This window comes from Ornithodoros turicata, chromosome 1 (assembly GCF_037126465.1).
Source record: "Ornithodoros turicata isolate Travis chromosome 1, ASM3712646v1, whole genome shotgun sequence".
Lineage (NCBI taxonomy): Eukaryota > Metazoa > Arthropoda > Arachnida > Ixodida > Argasidae > Ornithodoros > Ornithodoros turicata.
Window position 1 is genome coordinate 80,170,280 of NC_088201.1, and position 21,249 is coordinate 80,191,528.

General features: G+C 45.6%; 1 protein-coding gene across 2 annotated transcripts in view; it reads right to left on the minus strand.

Annotated features, from left to right (window-relative positions):
• Positions 1-21,249, minus strand: part of LOC135378431 (neprilysin-4-like) — a 156,380-nt gene that overhangs the window by 2,266 nt on the left and 132,865 nt on the right. For both annotated transcript variants that reach the window (XM_064611461.1, XM_064611460.1), the window contains exons 11-17: positions 19,948-20,046; positions 19,795-19,872; positions 16,371-16,483; positions 15,283-15,341; positions 12,873-12,924; positions 12,339-12,406; positions 7,246-7,376 (exon numbers count right to left, since the gene is read on the minus strand). In XM_064611461.1, the coding sequence (XP_064467531.1) occupies positions 7,246-7,376; positions 12,339-12,406; positions 12,873-12,924; positions 15,283-15,341; positions 16,371-16,483; positions 19,795-19,872; positions 19,948-20,046 (600 nt within the window). The remainder of the gene's footprint in view (positions 1-7,245; positions 7,377-12,338; positions 12,407-12,872; positions 12,925-15,282; positions 15,342-16,370; positions 16,484-19,794; positions 19,873-19,947; positions 20,047-21,249) is intronic.

The following is a 21,249-nucleotide window of genomic DNA, read 5'->3' on the forward strand; positions in this document are numbered from 1 at the left end:
TCTGAACCTCTCATTTTTGCTTAATGATATTAATATGAAACATCAGAAAAAAAGAATAGTGGCAATTTAGCAGTAAATACGAGAGAAATGCGTTAGCATTAAGCGCCTTTTCCGGTCTACACTTGGCTTCGGCCCTTCCGGGTATCCACTTCCGGTCTAACATGGACTTCCGGTTGTCCACTTCCCGTCTATACTTGACTTCCGGTATACACTTCCGGTTCTCCACTTCCGGTCTAACCTGACTTTAGGTTGTCCACCTCCTGTCTGTACTTGAATTCCGGTTCAACACTTTCAATCCCTATATGCAAGTCCACGTGATTAACCTTTAAATAGCCTGAATTACTTTCAATTACACCCTTTAGTTACCGAAGGTAGCCGGAGGTTGCCTCAGGTAATCTTGAATTTCATTTAATTCCATTTAATGACATTTACTTGCCTTAATTACTCTCAATTTCATTTTAAGTGGCATTAATTACGTTCAGTTACTCCGGTTACCTGCGTTTACCTTTGGTAATCTTTAATTTCAATTAATATTTCTCTTAATTACATATATCTTACATTCACTACCTTGAAACTCATCTTTATTGCTTTATTTACCTTAAATTATCTCTAATTACCATTAATTGCTCTTACCTCTTACTCTTAATTACCTTCAACTTCTTCAATATGAAATTATTTACCTCCAGTTACATTTACCCTGTTATATGCCCTTACATGTCCATTTATACCTCTGCGTGAGGCTTCACCATCTTATACACAGACATACAGACACACACACATACTCACACACACAGGTTTTTTTCATTTTGACACTCCTAATGCTAACGCATTAATAAAGCACCTCGCAGTACTGTCTTGCTTCCCGAACCTGTACGCCGTGCTTGTTTTGAGCGCACATGAAAATGCGTTCTGGGAAACTTAGCGAGTATCTTTCGTCTCCTGCGGTTGCCAGACGATAGATAGTGTTCGCACTCCTAGTACTCCACCGTGCGGGAGGAATGTTGCAGTGATGCTTTAATGCGTTAGCATTAGAAGCCCCGTTTTCAAGAAAAGCCAGCGGCGTAGCGGGGTGACTGTGGTGTCCGTGTACAGCGCGGCACGTGACGGACCATAGCGAATGGGGCTGCGCTCCACAAGCTGATTCGCTCTTCTCCGTCACGTGGAAGCGCGGAGCTCGTCAGCTGGGCCTCGTATCTGGACATGTTGCGACGTGTCTCGTGCGTTCTCTGAGAGTTTCGCGATCGTCTGGGTTTGTGCCCCATGTCGTGTGGCAGTTTAAACTGTAACGTTCTCCAATGGATCCCCGATCTTCTACACCAAAGTTAGAAAATCGTGACCGTCTGTCGGATGGATGTGTGAACCCTCGAGTGGAGATATAGGGTGTTAGATATGAGAAGAGGCGTAGATAGTAGATTTAGATAGTAGGTACAGTAGTAGCTAGTTTGTAGATATAGTGATAGTGATAATTAGTGGTTAGTGGCAATTAGTGAATAATGACGAGTAGTGATGATAGTGATTGCTGATCTAATGCCAACGCATTTCCGCCGCATTATTACATTAATTGTCTTTCAATTTTTTCGAAAGGAAGTATGCTAATCGTCACGAGGATTCCTCGAACCCATCGTTCGAAGACGAATTGTTTGCGGCTCGCGGTGCCTTATAACAGACAACACTCAAGCCCAGCACAATGAGCGTGTTCTTTCTCCAATATCTTACTCCAAGTCTTCTATTTGGGAGAGCCAGATACTGCACTGTTTATGATTGTTTATTAGAGAGCACAGAACATTTCAAATGGGATTTGTGGAGCAAACTTCGAGGCTGTAGGGAATAGTTATCGCACTATGGCACAATGATAAGAGTTCTGGCAACATTCACTTTCCTTAAACTCTACACAGTAAATTTTATTTACACCTTTGTGCGTGTAAAAGATAGATTGATCATAATTGTTGTAAGGTGCCAACGAGGAGGACGAGAGGGTGAGGTCACGAGGAAGAAAGAAGAGGACACAGTTTTTGGACTATTGGGTTCCTTCGAGAAGGAACGTTACAATTGGCGCAGCCGACAGTTCTAATCCAGAATCTGAAATGTGGGTAGACATTCTTTTAGAGAGCTTGCCGGAGGGGCCTCGAGCACGGTGCTGCAACGTCGGCGAGGAGGTCTTCGACCTCAGCAACCACCCAGACCAGCCGACTCTCCTCCAGTACGTGGCAGACAAACTCAACACTGACGTCGAGTCTGCTGCAAACAAAGGGACTGTGAAGCTGAACATGAAGGTGGACGATTTTGATAGGCTCATCCGCAACCCTCCGCAGCAAGTTCCCACTCTTGCCGACCCACACGCTTCCCCCGATGCCACCACCATCTTCGCGCTGTTCGAACGTCAGCAGCGAGTGTTTCTGGACGCTCTCCGAAATATGGCTCTTGGTGCAAACACTCTCCGGTCTCAAGCGTCTCCAAGTCACTTTGACGGTACCGGAAACGCCACGACGTGGTTAGCACATTATGAACACGCCTGCGAACGAAATGTCTGGTCGACGGACGACCTCAAGGTCGATAACCTTCGCCCCCTTTTAGAAGGGTGCGCCTAGAAGTGGTATGAGCTACGTTTTCTCCATCATAAGAAATCGTCATGGCACACTTGGAGGGAAAGCTTCCTCGCATCTTTTGGTACAGACCACTTCGCGAGATGGGACGACGCCATTTCGTACAAGTACACTACGGGACCCTACGCCGAATACCACTTCGAGAAATTGCGACTCCTTCAGTTGGCAGAACCCAGTCTCCCCGATCCGTCAGTGGTTGCGCTCCTCCTTCACGGTCTTCCAAGAAATGTACAGCACATGGTAAAGATCACGGGAGCAAACCATCCCGAGGCTCTTTTGCAATGCCTGCGAGACATCGGAGCTAACGAAGCTGGCCAAGATTTAGCTCCGCAGCTACCACGCCAACAGTACGGTTTCACCAACAATCAAACAACGCGGGGAAGGCAGAGGCCGAGCGGGCCCGACCACAGAACGGCAGCTGCAGTAGACGGCCATGTTGGCAATGAGGCGGAAAAAAACTAATAAAAGAGGGTGTTGGTTTCCACCTGAAGACACAATGCGAAACTGTTTATCTCACTACAACGAAGTTAATTTACGTTGACGTCCTCCTAAACGGTGCACCGGCTCGTGCACTGGTCGATAGCGGTTCCTCCATCACCTTTGTTAACCGTTACCTGCTCCAGCCACACTTAATATCCTCCGGCCGACCAATAAACGTCAAGGGCTTTGACGGTGCCTCGAAAACCTTCAACACATGGGCTGTTGTCTCTATAACGGTCTCCGGCCACACCATCACGACCCACGCCCTAGTCATTCACGACGTGGACTACGACGTTTTGCTATCACGCCCAGACATGAAGCGCCTCAAACTGAATATCTACTGGGACGACACCATTTCAGTTGCGGACGGTTGTCTCGAACGTGATGTTGAAGCTACGTCCAAGCCGTGCCGCGAAACCAATATCACGACCATCAACGATGTCGTGAGGCACTACCCGAATTTAGTACCTGCGTCTGGCTACCCCACTCCCACTTCTTCGATTGAGGTCCCCTTCAGTCTTCGCGATACTACGGTAGTCCGTAGGAAGCCCTACAACGTATCTCGGGACAAGAAGTTATGGTTAAAAGGGGAATTGCAGTCCATGCTTGACGCCGATATAATTCGCCCGTCAACGTCACCTTTCGCTTCGCCCATCACGATAGCGCCTAAGGCTGACGGCACGTTTTGCCTCTGTACAGACTACAGACTAATCAACAGGCAGACGGACATTTACTCGTTCCCCATGCCCAACATAGACGATATAATCAACGATACTGGAGGTAGCACCACCTTCTCATGTATAGACCTCTGCAAAGGTTTTTGGCAGATTCCGCTGACCGAGGATACAAAGAAGTACACTGCCTTTGTAACACCTTTCGAATTATACGAATACAATCGGCTACCATTCCGATGGAAGAATTCGTCTGCCTGGTTCCAAAAGATGATGACGACCGTGCTCCAACCATTCATTGGCAAATTCGTCCACGTGTACATAGACGACGTCCTCATCTACTCACGGTCACAGCAGGAACATCTGGAACACCTCCACCTTGTTCTGCAAGCATTAAGTCGAGCGAACCTCCAGATAAACGTGAAATAGAGCGTCTGCTTCCAACGTAGTGTAGCATTCCTTGAACGGCTTATCGATGGCAAAACCAAGACCACCAAGGAGGAATCCGTACGCAAGATCAGGAACATGCGAAAGCCGCACGATGTGCACTCGCTAAGAGTGTTTCTCGGCCTCGCAGGGCACTTTCCGTGCCTTCCTTCAGGGTTACGCTTCTCGAACGAAATCCCTCACGACCCTGTTGCAGAAACAAAAACCGTTCATATGGACCGAGGAGTGCGAGTCTGCATACCAAGACCTAGTTGAAGCAATATCCTCCAACCCGATTTTAGACCTACCCGATTTCAGACTGCCCTTTGAGCTACACACGGATGCTTCCCATTTTGGCACCGGTGCCGTTCTCTACCAACGGGACATCAGCCGTCCATCCCCACAGCAGTTGACGGTTATTGGATACTATTCGTACACCTTTAGCGCGGCCGAGCTCAACTACGCGACAACGGAAAAAGAGCTGCTGGCAGTCGTTAAAGCGACCAGATACTTTAGATCGTTCCTGGATGGGCGCACTTTCAAGCTCTACACCGACCATCAACCCGTTACCGACATTCTGCGAACTGCAAACCTTGTTGGACGACTTGCCAGATGGGCTTGTGAGCTGCAACAGTTCGACATCCAAGTCTACTACAAGCCGGGCAAGACTATGGTCGACGCGGACGCACTGTCTCGTCTAGGGCTCGAGCACTTTTCCGCCGCGTCCATCTCCGACCCGCGCCTGTGGGAGGACACCCAAGAGATGGAACTGAGGGGCAACCGTTACCTTGTTCCCCCCACCCTCCGGCAAGAGGTTCTCTCCCTGTACCACGACAGTCCCGACTCTGGTGGACATGACGGCATTGCCAGGACCTACCACAAGCTCTGTCAACGCTTTACGTGGCCGAAAATGAAGACTGACGTCAAGGAATACATCTCCTCCTGCGACATGTGCCAAAAAATGAAGGCCAAGTACACCCCAAGAGCTGACCGGATGATCTTGCCAGAGCATTCATCCCGGCCATACGAAGTAATACATCTTGATTTTGCCGAGCTCAGGAAGAAATCCGACATCGTAAGGAAAACTCAAGCGTTCCTACTGGCCATCGATGAACACACCCGCATAGTCAACACCCGCCCAGGGGGGGAAGACTCAGTCAGTGTCATCACGCTGCTGACAAGGGATATCTTCAAGAACACAAAGGTGATCGTTTGTGACAACGGCCCTGCGTTCACAAGCAAACGCCTCGCCGCATGGGCTCAAGAGAAGGGCATCCAGCTGAAGTTCACAGCCCCGTACCACCCCGCGGCAAACGGCATGGCTAAACGCGCGATTCAGGACGTGAAGCAGTTCGTTCAGCTATATCCAGACTTCCCCGGAGGATGGAAGACCTGCCTGGAGGCGGCTACGCACCACCACAACCGCTCATACAACCAAGCAATCGGTTGCTCCCCACATTTTGCCATGTACGGTGTTTCACCTGTCCTACAGGCCGACCGACTGCTGGGCATCGCCGACAACGTCTCTCTGAACGACAAACGCAGGACACCCTCACAGATTCATCGATACAGACAGGCTATGAAGGAGCACTTCGATCGCCGTCACAGTCACCGCATTCCAGACATAGTCGTGGGCGACCTCGTCCTCATTCGTAAAGGCACACTGGACAGGGCGCCGCCACAGGGACCATTCGTGGTGGTCCAAACCGCCTCGAAGCAGGGGGTACTAAAGACTATTGGATACAGACTTCCGGAAGACGACCGATTGCACATTGCCTCTATCAGCAATATTCTGAAATACAATCCCAGGAGGGATTACTCCAGACCCCCGGGGCCTATGTAAGGTGCCAACGAGGAGGACGAGAGGGTGAGGTCACGAGGAAGAAAGAAGAGGACACAGTTTTTGGACTATTGGGTTCCTTCGAGAAGGAACGTTACAATTGTGTATGGTCAACTGAAAGGTGAAATAAGGGTTTTGAAAATGATTTCGTAAAAAACTCGTTTAGAACAATGTTCTAAACGAAATACCCGCACCTCAGCTGTTTTCTGTAGAATATGCCCTCTGAAACGCCGCTTTTTATAATACGCCATTTAGAAGGGTGTTTTACAAAACAGCCCTCTGCATGGTGTGAAACATACACCACAAAGGTGTGTGCAACAGGAAAACCCTTTACACTCGACAGTTACGTTTATTCATTCCGCAGTAGTGTCGTGCGAATATTAGAATTTTTTCATGAGCGAATACTTATATGTTCAATTCGAGTTGCGAACCGAATACGAATTTCGGTGTTCGAATTGAAAATGGCATCGAATGCCTCTTCCGTACCGAATATATTCGAATAGTTTTCGGGGAAAAAACCACGCAAGAACAAACAATCAATCAACAGCGAAACCGCCACAGACACTGTTTAGGTGCACAAGTATAGACTCGTTCCATTTTGCAGCTGTTCTCTTCGGTTTTACAGTTATTCGGTTCGTATTCGCTTCGGCGCTATAACCTTTCGCTTCGTATAAGCATCGGCTTTGAAACCACATTTCGCACGGGTCAATTTTTTAGTCAGTGTATGTTTATGAAATGCTACGAAGTGTGCACAACTCGAAGCACAGACACTTGAAAGCAGATCGATAGATTCGGCCGTAAATGTCCTCCCTCGAGGGGGTGTCTCGAGCTACACTAGGAATATTGCGTACTGTAGTAGTTCGTACTGTTCCGAAATGGTGTGCGGGTGTTGGATCAACAGTGTGTAGGCAGATTTTACCACCTCTTGCCGCGTCTCACACACTACGTTGTTGCTTTAATCAGTTCGCTCGATGAAGATACTTGACTCCCAAGGGAGTAACTGGGATATGACATTTCAAGCGCAATTTAATTAACTCGACTACACACACCGGTAAATACACAGATGGTATGGAAGTAGGACCTTTCTCATTTCTGAACCCAGGTCCCTATACAGGTCTAGCCACGAAGAGAATGAGATGATGATAAGATGATGACGACGATGATTTCTACAGGATGACAGGTTACTAGGGTTGCATTAGGTGCTCCAATAAGTAAGTACACTTACCAGAAGAGACGTTTCACTGTCATTGATCGTTCCGTATTGCTTTACGAAACATTCTGTGAGATTTGTATATGCCTTTCTGGTATTATTGGTCCACCAATTGTGTAACTGTCCTTCAGAGTTGAATTGACTGCCTGTCGTACATAATATAGAAGGATCGTCATACACATTCTGACATCATAGACTTCACAAAAAAGCTGTGGCAAATTAATAGCAACGTTTTTCACAATGCGTTGTAACTTGAGTGGAGTTCAGGGAGTTGTGACCAGTAATTTGTGAAACTCTACATTATTTTATGGTTAGCTAAAGTACAGAAGCGGGGAAGTTGGTATATCATAGTAGCACAAGTAAACGCAGCAAAAAGAACAAAGCACAAAGGAGAAGTGACAGACAAGAAAAACAGCGTCACTCTCCCTTGTGTCACTCCTCTGTCTGTCACTGTCTCTTCTCTGTCTGTTCACTGCCTGTCACTTCTCCCTTGTGCTTGTGTCATTTTTGCTGCGTTTACATGTACTACTACTATTTTATGGTATTCCTCCATTGCCACTGTAGTGTAGTGTTCTGCACAATGTGAAGAAACTGACAAAGAGCATTATGCTCCGCATCTGGTGTCTGTTTCAGGGAGGCTGCAGACGATGTGCAGCCTAATCTCTGAGTTTGGTGTGAAATAAAACATAGCTAGAAGTATGTGGTTTTTCGAGTATCGCAAGTACTACGGGTGTTTTATTACAGTTACGTAGAAACAATATTATGTATCATTGCCGACATGTATCTAAATCTGAATAACCTCCCTGAAAGACCTTTCCGCAGGGGGTGCAGAAAGAAAGGGAAGAAAGAGAAAGAAAGGGAGAATCGCAAAGCATTTGGTGTATATTCGGGGTGTAGGAGATCTGGATAAATCACTGCCACAACGTCTTCTCTCACAAGAAGAACTGCATGAGGAAGGCAGAGTTCGAGGTAATGGAAGGAGATCTCGGTCTCAGGGTCGGGCCACCTCAGCTGGGCCTGAGCCGTTGGAACGCTCTGCACGTTACGGAAGTGCACCCTTGTTTTTCAAGATCATTACAGAAGAAACTGTGGGCGACGCATAAACGAACCTTATGCGTGTTTAATTCAGTGCGCGTTATGTAATTGCTAAATTTTGCGTGAAACATGGAGAAAACTTCAGAAATGTTAGAAATGTTTAAGGCAGCGTATGGGGAAGCTTCTTTGTCGTCAATCTAAGTTTTCAGGTGGCACAAGATCTTCAAAGATGGAAGGAATGCCGTTCAAGATGAACAGTGCCCCGGGTGGCCTTCAACGCCAAGAACCAATGAAAATGTGACCATTGTCAAGACTGCTCTGGATCGAGACAGACATTTGTCAGTCTAATTTTATATGAGCTAGCTACACATCCTGGAACGTTCGAAAATTGTTTTGGGTGTGCGCCCAGCCACTTCCACCACGTGGGTCCTGCAGCACGAAAATGCGCCGAGTCACCCGTCATTCGATGTGACGAAATTTTTGCCACAGACAACTTCCTTGCCCTTTACAATTTACCCCAGAGCACTCACCTGACGCCGTGCGACTTTTCTGTTCCCTAAAATCAGAAAGTACCTTAAGGCACATCTTTTTGGCGCCATTGAAGACCTCCAGTCAGCTACGACGAAGGCTCTGGACAGCATCTTACATGAAGAGCCTCCCGACTATTATAAAGAATGGCAGCTTCGCTGGGATCACTGTGTACAGTACCATGGGACATAGGTTGAAGGGGATACAGTCTAATTGTATGTTTTTGAATAAAAGTATTTTTTGTCGTGACCGCAAGACCGCAAGCTTCGAAATATTTGCGTTCTTGTGCAACAGATGGCGCGCTGGGCCGGAGCGCCGCTCCTGATACATTGTCTGGTCGCGGGAGAGAGTGATTTCACATCTAGACTTCTTTCTCAGTGGACAGGTGTTTACCTGAACCAGCTTGTTGCGCCTGTCTACGTCACAGGTCACGCGATCAGCCTGTAATCAGGTAATCCCTGATTGGCCACTAGCGCGCCTGGCTCCCGCCTCTTCCGTCGCCCACCGCCAAATATCTACTCGGCTCCGACTTCGGAGACAGCGTCGCATTTCTATTGTTCGCCGCCGCTCTGACTGCGGCTCGCAACCGCCGCGGCAGGTCGCTGGAGAAAACGCTGGAGAGACGCCTCATGCGGTTGGGCTTTTCGGACGAACACGTCGACGCTAACCAGAAACAACATTCCACAAGCCGATCATATACACCCCGCGACCTTCAGACGCCGTCTCTCCCGCCCACCGGTCGGTCACCAAAGGCCCTCCAGCCACTCTCTGATTGGACTTGTCTGCGCCAAAGGGCGCTCCCTGATTGACCTTGTCCAAGTGACGTTTTCTCCGATTTCCAGAGAGGGAACTCCGGCACGCCCTCGGAATTCCCTCTGCTCTTATCATGCATTACATCAAATTGCACAGAAACTACTCTACTAGTTCGCATCGGATTGACGGCGTTATTGTGATGATGAGCGAGGAGTAAAACGGCACTATTGTGTCGGAGTTGTCCGCAACGGATGCAGCAGTCCCTTTAAGCCATGGAAATCGACACACTAGTTACACTAAACCCATCCGAGGAGCACACGTATATATTGACCCCTCTTGAGACATAAGTTGGGCTATCGAGCAGGTTAATTCCGATATACCGACATGGCGGAGACGCTTCCGTGTAACCTGAAACGGAGCAACACAGAATAATACGGAAATATTACTTGTTGAAAAATTGTGCGCAAGCTACCACTGTTCGAAAAATGTGTACTTTTTTCTATGAAGAGCTTTCCACAGGCCGCATGCCTTTTAAGGTATAAACGCTACTTTCGTCAAGCTATAGGAATTTTATACCCCCTAAAGGCATAATATTTACACCTTCACAGTAAACTTTTTTACACTTTTTTGGTGTAAATGGCTTGTCCCATGGCGCACACCTTTTTGGTGTTGCCTTTACACTCAAATGATGGGTGTTTTCTAATGCACCCTTTAGTTAAGTGTATTCCTAATAAAACGCTGTTATAATGGGTGTTTAAAAACAAAAACACCCTTAAAATGGGAGTATTCTATTGAAAACACCCTTTATGATGGAATTATTTGCTAGCGAATATTCCATCGCAAATAGTGTAATAGGAGCTTCCGGGACAGTATACCGACACCACTGGACGTGACATACAGTTCAACGTTCTTGCTTCTATGGCAAGCTGCACCGCGATCGCGGTAGACTTCCAGCCGTGGTTCCATTGTAGAACCTAAACCGGAGTGCAATTCGTCGCAGGCACGCCTCGTTAGCTTGTTAACACTGTGGGACCAACGTGAGTGCAGAGGCATAAAGAGACATGGGGCACCCTCAGTACCCTATATTGGCGTGTCGGATGTATCATATACTGAAATAAAATTTGTTGGGGCACGTTCGTTACATTTGGTGGGGCGAGAAACGTTTGTAACGGTGGCGGGAATGTGTTTTTGCAATTAACACCCACGCTTGCAACGAGTCAAAGGTATAAGCTAAATTTCTAATATCCCTCCCTGTCAAATACTGTGCTTTTAACTCAGGTTATCGTCTATAATATGATTACTTGCTGAGCGGAGCTGTGAAACCAGCATAATTTTTCTCTCACTAAATAAAACACCATTTTTAACACCATACTCCCAATTCAAATGGGTGTAAAAAACGTGTATTCGACGGAAAACACCTGTTTCAACACCCCACTTTACACCCTTAATGATCCACATTGGATAAGACGTGGTGTATGTCGATATTACACCTTTACTAATGCACTTTTTGCACTCTTTGTGGAATAGAAAAGGGTGTTTTTATAAGAATACACCTTGTTTGAGCAAATAAAGGTGTAAAATGATTTACTGTGTACGGGCATTTACACCTCTCGACGATTAGACCACGAACACAAGTTCCACCTCACCTTTTTTTCTTACCACTTCGTCGGAATGGAATAGCCTTCCATCCCGCATAGGATGTCGACGATAATTTATTTGTCTCTGCTAGCACACAGTACTTTACATAATTCGCCCGCGTGCCTTGACAGTCATTTCTGTTTATTCCCTTCACTCTTCACAAGTTTTCAATTTCTGCATATTTTTGCGTGTTGTTTCCTCAGTCCTGTATTGCTATCGTTTTTGTCCCTTTAACTCTTCACACGTGTTCCACTGGTGCATGTTTTAGGCGTTTTCCCCGTCTTGTATTTGCGCTTTCCCATTTATATTCCCTATTTATAAGTCCCACGCCCTCATGTAATGGGCTGCCTTGATGGTAGAATAAATAAGTATAAACATGTACCCGAGGCTGTATTTCGGAAACCTTACGGTGTGACTTCGGAAAGCGGGGAAGATTCGATTATTTTGAGTGCTACAAAAAAAAAAAAAAAAAAAAAAACGAACTTGGAATATGTACTTTAATAACACCAACCACCACGAGAGGGAAGACATTATTTGGACTCCCAAGCACACACGAACACATGCACAAACTGATTCACGAAGCATGTATGTGTGTGGCGGAAAGGAAGCTCATGCAGATTACTCGCCACGTAATAACAAATGTGGGAGACTTTGATGTTTGCTGTAGAGCAGATACTGATGTAATACACGTCGGCTTCGCAAAACTGTCGAGGCGCCCTCAGCAGAGCAGCGGCTTTATAAGTGAGGACGCGTAGACTCGGTTATTTCAGGGACTGAAAATAAGCTGCCATAAATCACTCCCCTTATTGATTAATATAATATTAATTGATGGAACTGTGAAGAAACAGGGGCTGGTGGCGACGAACATCCATAACGGAACCCTGAGATTGAGGGACGTTTATTTGTCCCCTCAATCTCAGGGTTCCGTGATGAAAGATATTGCTGTTTTAACGACTGCACCCTTACTGAAACTGCTCTTTAATTGAGACAATACAGTTCCTACAATAAAGTAATATGGTGTCACACGTTGTATTGGTAAGGGTATACCAAACGCACTGAAGGTACAAATGTGTTACGTTGTTCCTGCTTGATGCCTTTTTATACCGCTTCTCCTAACGGTGTACAGCGAAACTAAGCGTTTCTATGGCACTTACCCGTATCATCAAAGGCGTGGGTGACTTCGTGGCCAATGAACATTCCAATTGCTCCCATGTTCACTGACCTGCAGCATTAACGTCGTTGACTACAGATAGCATAACTTGCAAAGCATACTTTGTAAGGAATAAAATCAGCGACACAGCTGAGTAAAAACTACACAGCCATCCTAGCACGCAGTGCACAATACGCAACAGGAATAGTTCATAATGCATGTGATATTTGATCTCAGTTCTCCCTATGAGAGTGGCACTACGTAAGAATGTTTCGCGAAGACTCTGGGGACAGAGCTACCTCCCATGCGTTAAATAACATCACGTGATGGCCACATTAAGTGGAGCCCGTTCCCCAGTGACACTCCATGGAACGTCCACACCCACAAAACAGCAGCTACAGTCACACTCTTACTTATTCGCATTACACGGCAACTGAGCCATCGTGCACGTGAAAAGATAGCAACTCTGACGAACTAGTGTCATAGGACCCTCCCGGGTATTTGGCCAGCGCCACGCAGAACGTAATGCTATACTTACAGCGGTAGACCGTACTTGTAGAATGGTGATTGAAGAACCGCAGCCGGGAACACTACAGTGAAAATGAAATAGAAACTTCATTTCGGCACTACTACTACGAGCAGTACAGCAATAGAGCAAGTGGAAGGCTAGAAAATACAGCGAACAGGTCAGGGAATGTGAAGGGAAATGCTTCAAGACGAGGGGCGCCGATATTTCGAACAGAGACTATTCGACCGTTCGCCCGGTACAGTCTCTGTTCGAAATATCGGCGGCTGTCGTCCTTACGCACTTCCCTTTACAATAATAGCGCAAGTTATTGAAAACGAGTTTTCGCGTGAATACAGCACAGTGTACTATACAAAATGCTGTCCTCGAAAATCTCTTCATAAAGAAGATTGCACAACAATTTTGTGTTGTATAAGTCCCCCAAAGAACTATACTGGTGAACATGCGATACCGTACTCAAATAAACGCAATTAAAAACGACGAGGCTTTTCTATACAGCTCAGCTTCATTCAGCTATTTGGTGCATTCCACGCGAGATTATCCAATTGCCCTGCTATATTTTGTATACCCTGTGCTACGGAAAGACATTACTCCAAGTGAAAAATACCGAAACGCTCCCGATTTACGCGGGCTTAAGGTTCTTTTTATTCCGTGTTATCGCCGCGAAGCAACTGGCGCTATGAGCGACGTAAGTACAGACGGGGCAGATAGAGAAAGGACAGCAGAAAGGAGACGGCGCCAGAGCGTTAGTGTGCGTCCGGGGCCGACGGGCTTCAGGTTTATTTGCTTCAGATAGCTTTAACATCATCCAGCAGAGCACCGTTGTTTTTCAGGTAAGCAAGAAAACCGAGCGGCGTGAACGTTTCCGGCAAGGTAACGTAAGCATAATCCGCCACACATTCGCAGACGTCATAAGGTGGGCGACCGATATATAGGGGATTATGGGTTCTGAAAGACGGCACTTGACGAATAGTCTGCGGGTGCTGGTGGCAAAAGATATTGAAAGGTGTAGCAAAACTGGCCAAGGGTTAGTGCGAGGAAAAACAGTACGAGCACCCATCACGCGCCAGTCATCGTTGTCGTTCGCACACGTCACAATACCCCCGGGCGCAGGGATTGATCATCCTGGTCAGTCAAGAGGGGCAAAGTAGGGCTTTAGTCGACAAACGTCTTCGGGGCTGGGAGCATCTTGATGGCTTATTCATTGTCGTCTCCTATCCTCGTCGTCTCTTGTGGTCCTAGGGTCGGGGCTGGGGCGTTGATGGCCAGAACAACAGCGCTTCGAAGAAGGCTTGCTCCGCTCCTCCACAAAATGATACGGGCAGCACAGCGTGGTGATGGCAATGGTTTAATGGACAGAATGAGAATGGCCGTGCGTGACACGCGCCCGTCCCTGCCGACACCGTTGTCGTCGTCGTCGTCGTAACAATATTGTAAAACGCGGTGAGAATGTTTTGTGTCCAATCGGTGTCTTGCTTAGTTAGTGGAACAGAAACAGGGGGTTACGAGGCATTAGCTGCGAATTCAACTGAAATAGCTTGCACGGTAACTGAGAGCGTCATAAGAAAGTTGATAATTGATGATTCATGGCTTTATGTCGCGAGACGATTATGATCTGCAAGAAAGCATGTGTGAGCGTTTGTTTAGCTTTGGTTTCTGCCCAAACTGCCGCTTTAACGGCTGACGTCACAAGGTGGGCGATCGATATAAAGGGGGATTATGGGTTGTGAAAGACGGCACTTGACGATGAGTCTGCGGGTGCCGGTGGCGGAAGACATTGTAAAACGCGATGATAAAGTTTTGTATCGAATCGGTGGCTTGATTGATTAGCGGAACAGGAACAGGGGGTTGCGGGGCATTTGTGCACGGTAACTGAAAGCGCCATAAGAAAGTTGGTAATTGATGATTCGTGGCCTTATGTCGCGAGACGATTATTATCTGCAAGAAAGCTCGTGGGGGCGTTTGTGGGAGCTTTTACAGCACAGTGGCGTTACCGCTTGAGACAAGTTGACCCTCCCCAGTGGAGTCACTGCCGTGCTGTAGAAGATCTAGAGCACATTCTTCTCCATTGCCCACACTACCAACCTTCCCGAACCGTACGCTCCGGATCCCTTAACGAGCTAGGCTCTCGCCCCCTCTGTCTCACAAAATTGCTTGGTCCCTACCCTAGCCACATCCAGCCCCTCCAACGCTCTGCCTTCAAAGCTCTCTTCACCTTTCTGGATACCATAGGACTCCGATCCTTATTGTGAAGGGGCTCATCCCCGCATCACCTCCAGCAATGGGGTAGAGTATCACCCCTAGCGATGAAACTCCCCATTCATCATCTCGCAATAAAGTTGTTGTTGCTTTGGTTTGTGCCCAAAGTGCCGCTGTAGCGCATGTTCATGTTCAGCGCAATGTGGACAATGATAATACTCACAAATGTCGTTGGTACCAGGATTGTAGAAAGCATTTACCACGGCTGGGCCAGTTACCCATCTGTAATGTTGACAGGTCGTAAGCATATACGAGTACATCCACATCTTTCACAAGACACGTGGCTTTTTGGTGTTGAAAGACTTTGCGCGCGTCTAGCCTCTATTTTGATTAATTAAACGCATAATCCTACTGTCTAAACCAGATGGCACGGACCCAAAGTATGGATGCTCTTTCACGTGGTCCATATAGCTTCTGCGATTTTTCCCGAAATATACATTTTGTAATTTCCTGGAAAATCCGAATGAAGTGCCTGTGGAAATGGCGCCCAGTTGTGCCCGCCCGTGTAGCATCCAAACTTGGAGGTATCTCGAGTATCGAACTCTAAATACTGTATCTTAAATACTTTTGTTGGTATCTTAGTATCGTACTGAGTACGCTTCGTGAAAAGTATTTGTACTGTAATTAAAATACTTTTTTCAGTATTTAGTACTCGGTACTCTAATTACTCTTTCCTTTTAGTCGAATATTGAGATGGACATTCCTTTTCTTCTATTTCTTCTTCTTCTTTTCTTTTTTTTTTTTTTTTTTTTTGCCGCACCTGACGCCAGTTCACCTTTCCAGGCCCTTTCAAAGGAAGTTCGCGCTGTTATCATTTGGCTTGAAACACCACGTGTGTTCTGACCTTAAAACTGGGCTCTCAGTGCAACGACTCCTCTTTTGTGTGGTGTGTGTCCGATGTGTTATCCAAAATAGCTCAGCCTTTTATTGTCCTCTTGCATTGCATTCCAACTTCGACTTCTACCCTACGGTTTTGTGTGTTACGTTCTGGGAGGCCTTTGCGAGGCCTTTGTCTAATTTGCAGGCATATTTTGACACCTCTGTACCTGCTTACTTTTTGAGTATCTGATAAGTATCTTAAATACTTCTTATAGTATATACTACTCTACTCTAAATACTTTCATTTCTAACTATCTTTACTGTATTTTAAATATATTTTGAGCGCACTATTTAGTAACGTATTTTAAATACTCTTTTGTAGTATCTTCTACATGTCTGGACTAGCATATAAGTTAACAAAGCTATACTCACTCAGTTGTCTTGTTGTAGGAAGTGTGTAGATGACTGAGCTCCGTGAGAATGCGATTTTTCCGTAGGTTAGCAGCCACTGTCACGTACGGTGTATCCTTCTGGAACATCTGTACCTGTGTATGATTTCAATTGCACTTTTAGACAGATGAAGACGTAAACTACTTGTAAAATTACAGTACCCCTCGTATAAAGGGTGTTTCGCTCACCAAGATAAAAACTCTTATTTAAAAAAAATGTACTTGGCTCAACATAAGGTACTCCTAACTCGGTCACGTACAACATCATTCGAGGCATCCTTCTTTCAACGAACATCATCAGATTGGAATAGACTCCCACGGCATATTGCAGAACTCACGGATCATATCCAATTTACCAACGCATTAATCGCCGAGTTCACTTGACCATTGTCGCTCCATGTACACGCACATCATTGCTCTCTAACGTAGATATATTCTTTGCGTTTCACCTTGGTATAATCTTTTTCTGTCTGCTGTCTTTTTGTGTGTGTTTTTTTTTGTTTTTTTAGTCTATGTTCATTGTTTGATGTACAGTGCCAGTGTGTTGCATACGTGCTCACTCCCTCATGCAATGGCCTAAAGGCCCCTTGATGGACCAATAAATAATAATAATAATAACATTATGGTGTCAACGCTAGTTATCTCTAAGGAGATCGTGTCATTACTTCTGAGCACTTTTATCAAATCTAATTCGCGATAAATTTAATTTGCCATGTGAACCTCACATCTTTTTTTTTTTACACACACAGAAAGCGCATGGCGGATTCCATCGCAAAATACGTTCACTTATACAGTGGTCGTATACGGAAAAAATTGCGAAAACGTCAATTCGAGGCGTGCAAATTGCCGAGTGGCCTGAGATCTCCGAAACAAGCAATGCGACCAGGCCAGGTACCTGCCCCTGCACTTTTCCTTTTCCAAGCGTCTGCTGATAACGGCAGAATGGTTGCAACGCAAAGTTACTTGAAAAAATTCGGTGTATATGGCCGCTGATTGCTAACGATCCTCGTTAGCTGCGGAACGAACAGCGCTGCTCATTGCCAAAGCCTCTACGTGCATGACAACTGCGCGTTCGCTCCTTTGTGAACGCGTCGACTCCAAAGTGGACGGAGTCTGCAGTCCCATTGTTTGCTGAGCTTCTCGTTCGGCTTTCCTTCTCACACGATAGAGCCGGCGGCAACGATGCGCATTGCTCCTAGCCGGAACCACTCTATTTTTGAAGGCACGATGCCTTTATTAGCCACAAACTCCACAGATCAGTCCTGCACTTTACTACAGATTGTCTCAAATTGTAACCTGTAGTGCTGTGTACACGAATCTACTCTAACTTTACACTCTAGGCACCCCTTGGCCTCGTAATCTCTTATTGACAGTTCGAGTGATTAAAGAACTAAATAATGAATTTTAGATAATTACTGATGTTGTAGTTACACGCTCTCTGCGAGAGGATGTCCGCCTTGCAGTATGACTCAACTGCAAAACGACATCTATGCTGCTCTCATATACAGGGTGTTTCAAAAAACGTGTCATTCGGACTTTATAAAAAAACGGGGCGACGGAAAAATACGGTGTAAATGGCACTTGTGTGGCAACTGAATTTGCCATCTTGCAAAAATATTTTCATTTGATTGTAATTAAAATAAATTGAATTCCTTTAATTGAACTCCAAAATTTTCCAGGTCAACCTAACGTGTTTTTTTTTTGTTTTTTTACAGGATTTGAGAGCCCGTAGCGAACCTAGTCAGATCCACCAAGAAATCCGCTCGATATTGCAAATGGAACTGCCCAAAAAAATTCTCGAAATTGAGGCTTCAAAGTTTCGGGTATTCAACGGCGCACCAAATCAGTCGCCAAGATGCGCAGAGAGCAGCACATGCTCCTGCCCCCATGAAAGATAGAAGGTCGAAAAAAAAGAGGGCGGGAAAAAAGAGGCGGAATCATTTTTGTTTGCCGCTTATCAGCGTATGGTGCAATGTCAACCGCTTTGTTAACGGCACGTCTTGTGCTGCACGCCGGTTTGGCGATAAATTGTACTAGCTTCGTGGGGGCAGGAGCATGTCAGGCTCTTCGCGCGTCTTTGCGACTGATTTTGTGCGCCGTTGAATACCCGAAACTCTGAAGCCTCAATTTCGGGACTTTTTTTGGGCAGTTCTATTTGCAATATCGAGCGAATTTCTTGGTGGATCCGACTAAGTTCGCCAAGGGCTCTCTAATTCTGTAAAAAAAAAAAAAAAAAAAACACACGTTAGGTTGACTTGGGAAATTTTGGAGTTCAATTAAAGAAATTAAATTTCTTTTAATTAAAATGAGATGAAAATATTTTTGCAAGATGGCAAATTCAGTTGCCACACAAGTGCCGTTTACCCCGTATTTTTCCGTCGCCCCGTTTTTCTATAAAGTCCGAATGACACGTTTTTTGAAACACCCTGTATATGTTTATGAAAAAAATCTCGGACGGATAAAAATGAACACCTGGTATATTCATTGGTTTCTATGCGACATTGTGCTATCCATATGTCTGCAGAATCCAATGTAATGTGCATGCAATTATGATCTAGTAATGTGAAACATGTTATATTCGCGAACCCCAAATCTTCGTGAATGTCCCGCACTAAAATGTTCGCGATTTTCAAAGGCACGCGAAAATTTCGATCAAGAATTGACACTTCAAAAGCTATGCTAAAGTCGCAAATTTTAGTTTCGCAGCTGGTTGCACAAGCTACTAGTAATCATTTGAACGCCATTGCAGCACAAACATGTGCAATGCCGCTTTTATCAAATGCGATAGTGCAATCTCGGGCATATCGCGAAGCAAACCCAACAATCAACGAATAATCCCATCATTGAGAATTGGCAAAATTCTCTGTGGTCGCGAATTATGCACGCAGACAAAGCGATGTTTCCTCACAATCACGCAACGAAAAGCACCTGCTCATTATGGCTCAAACCCAGCTAAGCAATTCGCTTCAAGCACAGGGCCATTGCTTCACAATGTTGTTTTCGGGTGCATGAAATTAACTTTTGATTTGTTTCAACACAAACAGTTCAATAGTGTTCTACGATGTCGGCGTGCTAGTACTCAAACTGCTACTTACGAACTAACTAAATTATTTGTATTGCTGAAAAATGTTCTGTACTGATTAAAGCGAAATCGCACGAATATGTGCGGTCGATAGCCCCTGACATTTTTGCTTTTGTTCATTGCTTGGTATTTGATGTTTTGTGGCGTAATGATACATTCGAGTAGGTCTCAAGCATAGCCACAGTCGATCGCCAGTCCTGCCACAAGGACGAACACGTGGACAACGTGACATGATATCAGAGTTCGAGGTAACTCGTTACAAGTGACTGGTTACTATAAGTTCCTTTTTTTAGTAACTTACACGTTGCGGAAGTACATTACTTACATATTTGTACTTTTCTTCCAGGTAGCTATCATTCATGAGCCAGTCCGCGTATCCTATCTTGGGTTCTATTGTGTCCACCTGCGAAGAAGAAAGGATGACTAATCGGTATTAAGAATGGCTATGCAGACTGTTGCATAACATGACGACCACTACCTTCTTTAAAGCCTCCGTTTTTGTCTTTCTGTCCATCCATTTCTTCTCGCTGATAAGCTTGTGGAATGTTTTCTTTAACTCCTCCACAAATGTCACCATCTGAAATGCAAGATACTCAATACCGCGTATGCATATTAAAAGCTACAAATGAATTAGGATCTTAAAAGCTCATCTTAACAAGACAAGATGGCGCAACGCAGTTGGCATGTAATGATATTGTGTAAGGTCCGTAGTCCGGCACAACCCATCGTCTGCAAGTTAACTTCATCCACAACAGATGTCTGTGATTCGGTTTACGCGCGCGCATAACTCTTCCTATTCGAGATGTAGCCGACTCATTGATTGTCTGTTTATATTAAAACAACCGCATATGCAATAGTTTGTTGGAAAGAACAACATTCGAGATGATGTAATTCTGAAAAACTACGACATGACGGTAAGCTTTAGCCCCTCTTACTTTTTTTTCCAACTTTCTTTTCCTTTCTGTAATTTTTGTAACTTTCCTCTAACTTTTGCACGGAACAGGTAAAATTTTGCCCAATACGAGTCTCTATCAATCACATTGCACCCAACTATGTAGCAGTTCACGTTTTTGAAAACTAGCTGTTTGCACAACTAGCGGAAGAAATCGCGAACGACAATGGGTTAGACGTGATCCCCTCTCCTACCGCCGCCGACGGGCGCTCTGCAAGGGGACGCTTCGTTCGAGGAGAAACACGTTGGCTCGGTCCCTATGTTAGCGTACTGCAATAAGGAATAGTTGAGTGTGCATGGGTGAACATAAGCTCCAACTTCCAATAAAGAATGGACATTTTCAATTGTAGGACGCGTTATTTAGACTATTTACGCATTCACCCAGCTCCAAGCTATGATAAAGCTTACGGAGGAACATTCCCGGCAGTTTAAGAATATTTTGTGCATATTTCGACGTTTCGTGGTGCATATTTGCATATTTTGGAAGATTTTTGTGCGGAAAATCCTGGGCCCGACTCATGACAAAAGCAACGCGAAAGGCAACTGTAAAATTAATTAGCCTGTTGTCTACCCCAGTCAATATGATGTCAAGTTGCTGCTTGGCTGTGCGTGTGGTGGTTGATTCGACAACCAATGACCATTCTTTGTATCGAAATAATTGGGAGTCGATTTACTCTGTATATCGTGTTACGGTGATGTTGCATTGCCTGGTTGTTCTTCCACCACATGAGGCTCAACGTTGCATTTACACCTGCCTTTAAACACCGTCTCGGCTCCACCACGTCTTCCCTCTTCCCCACTTGTGTAGAGTCACTGTATCGGGGGAAG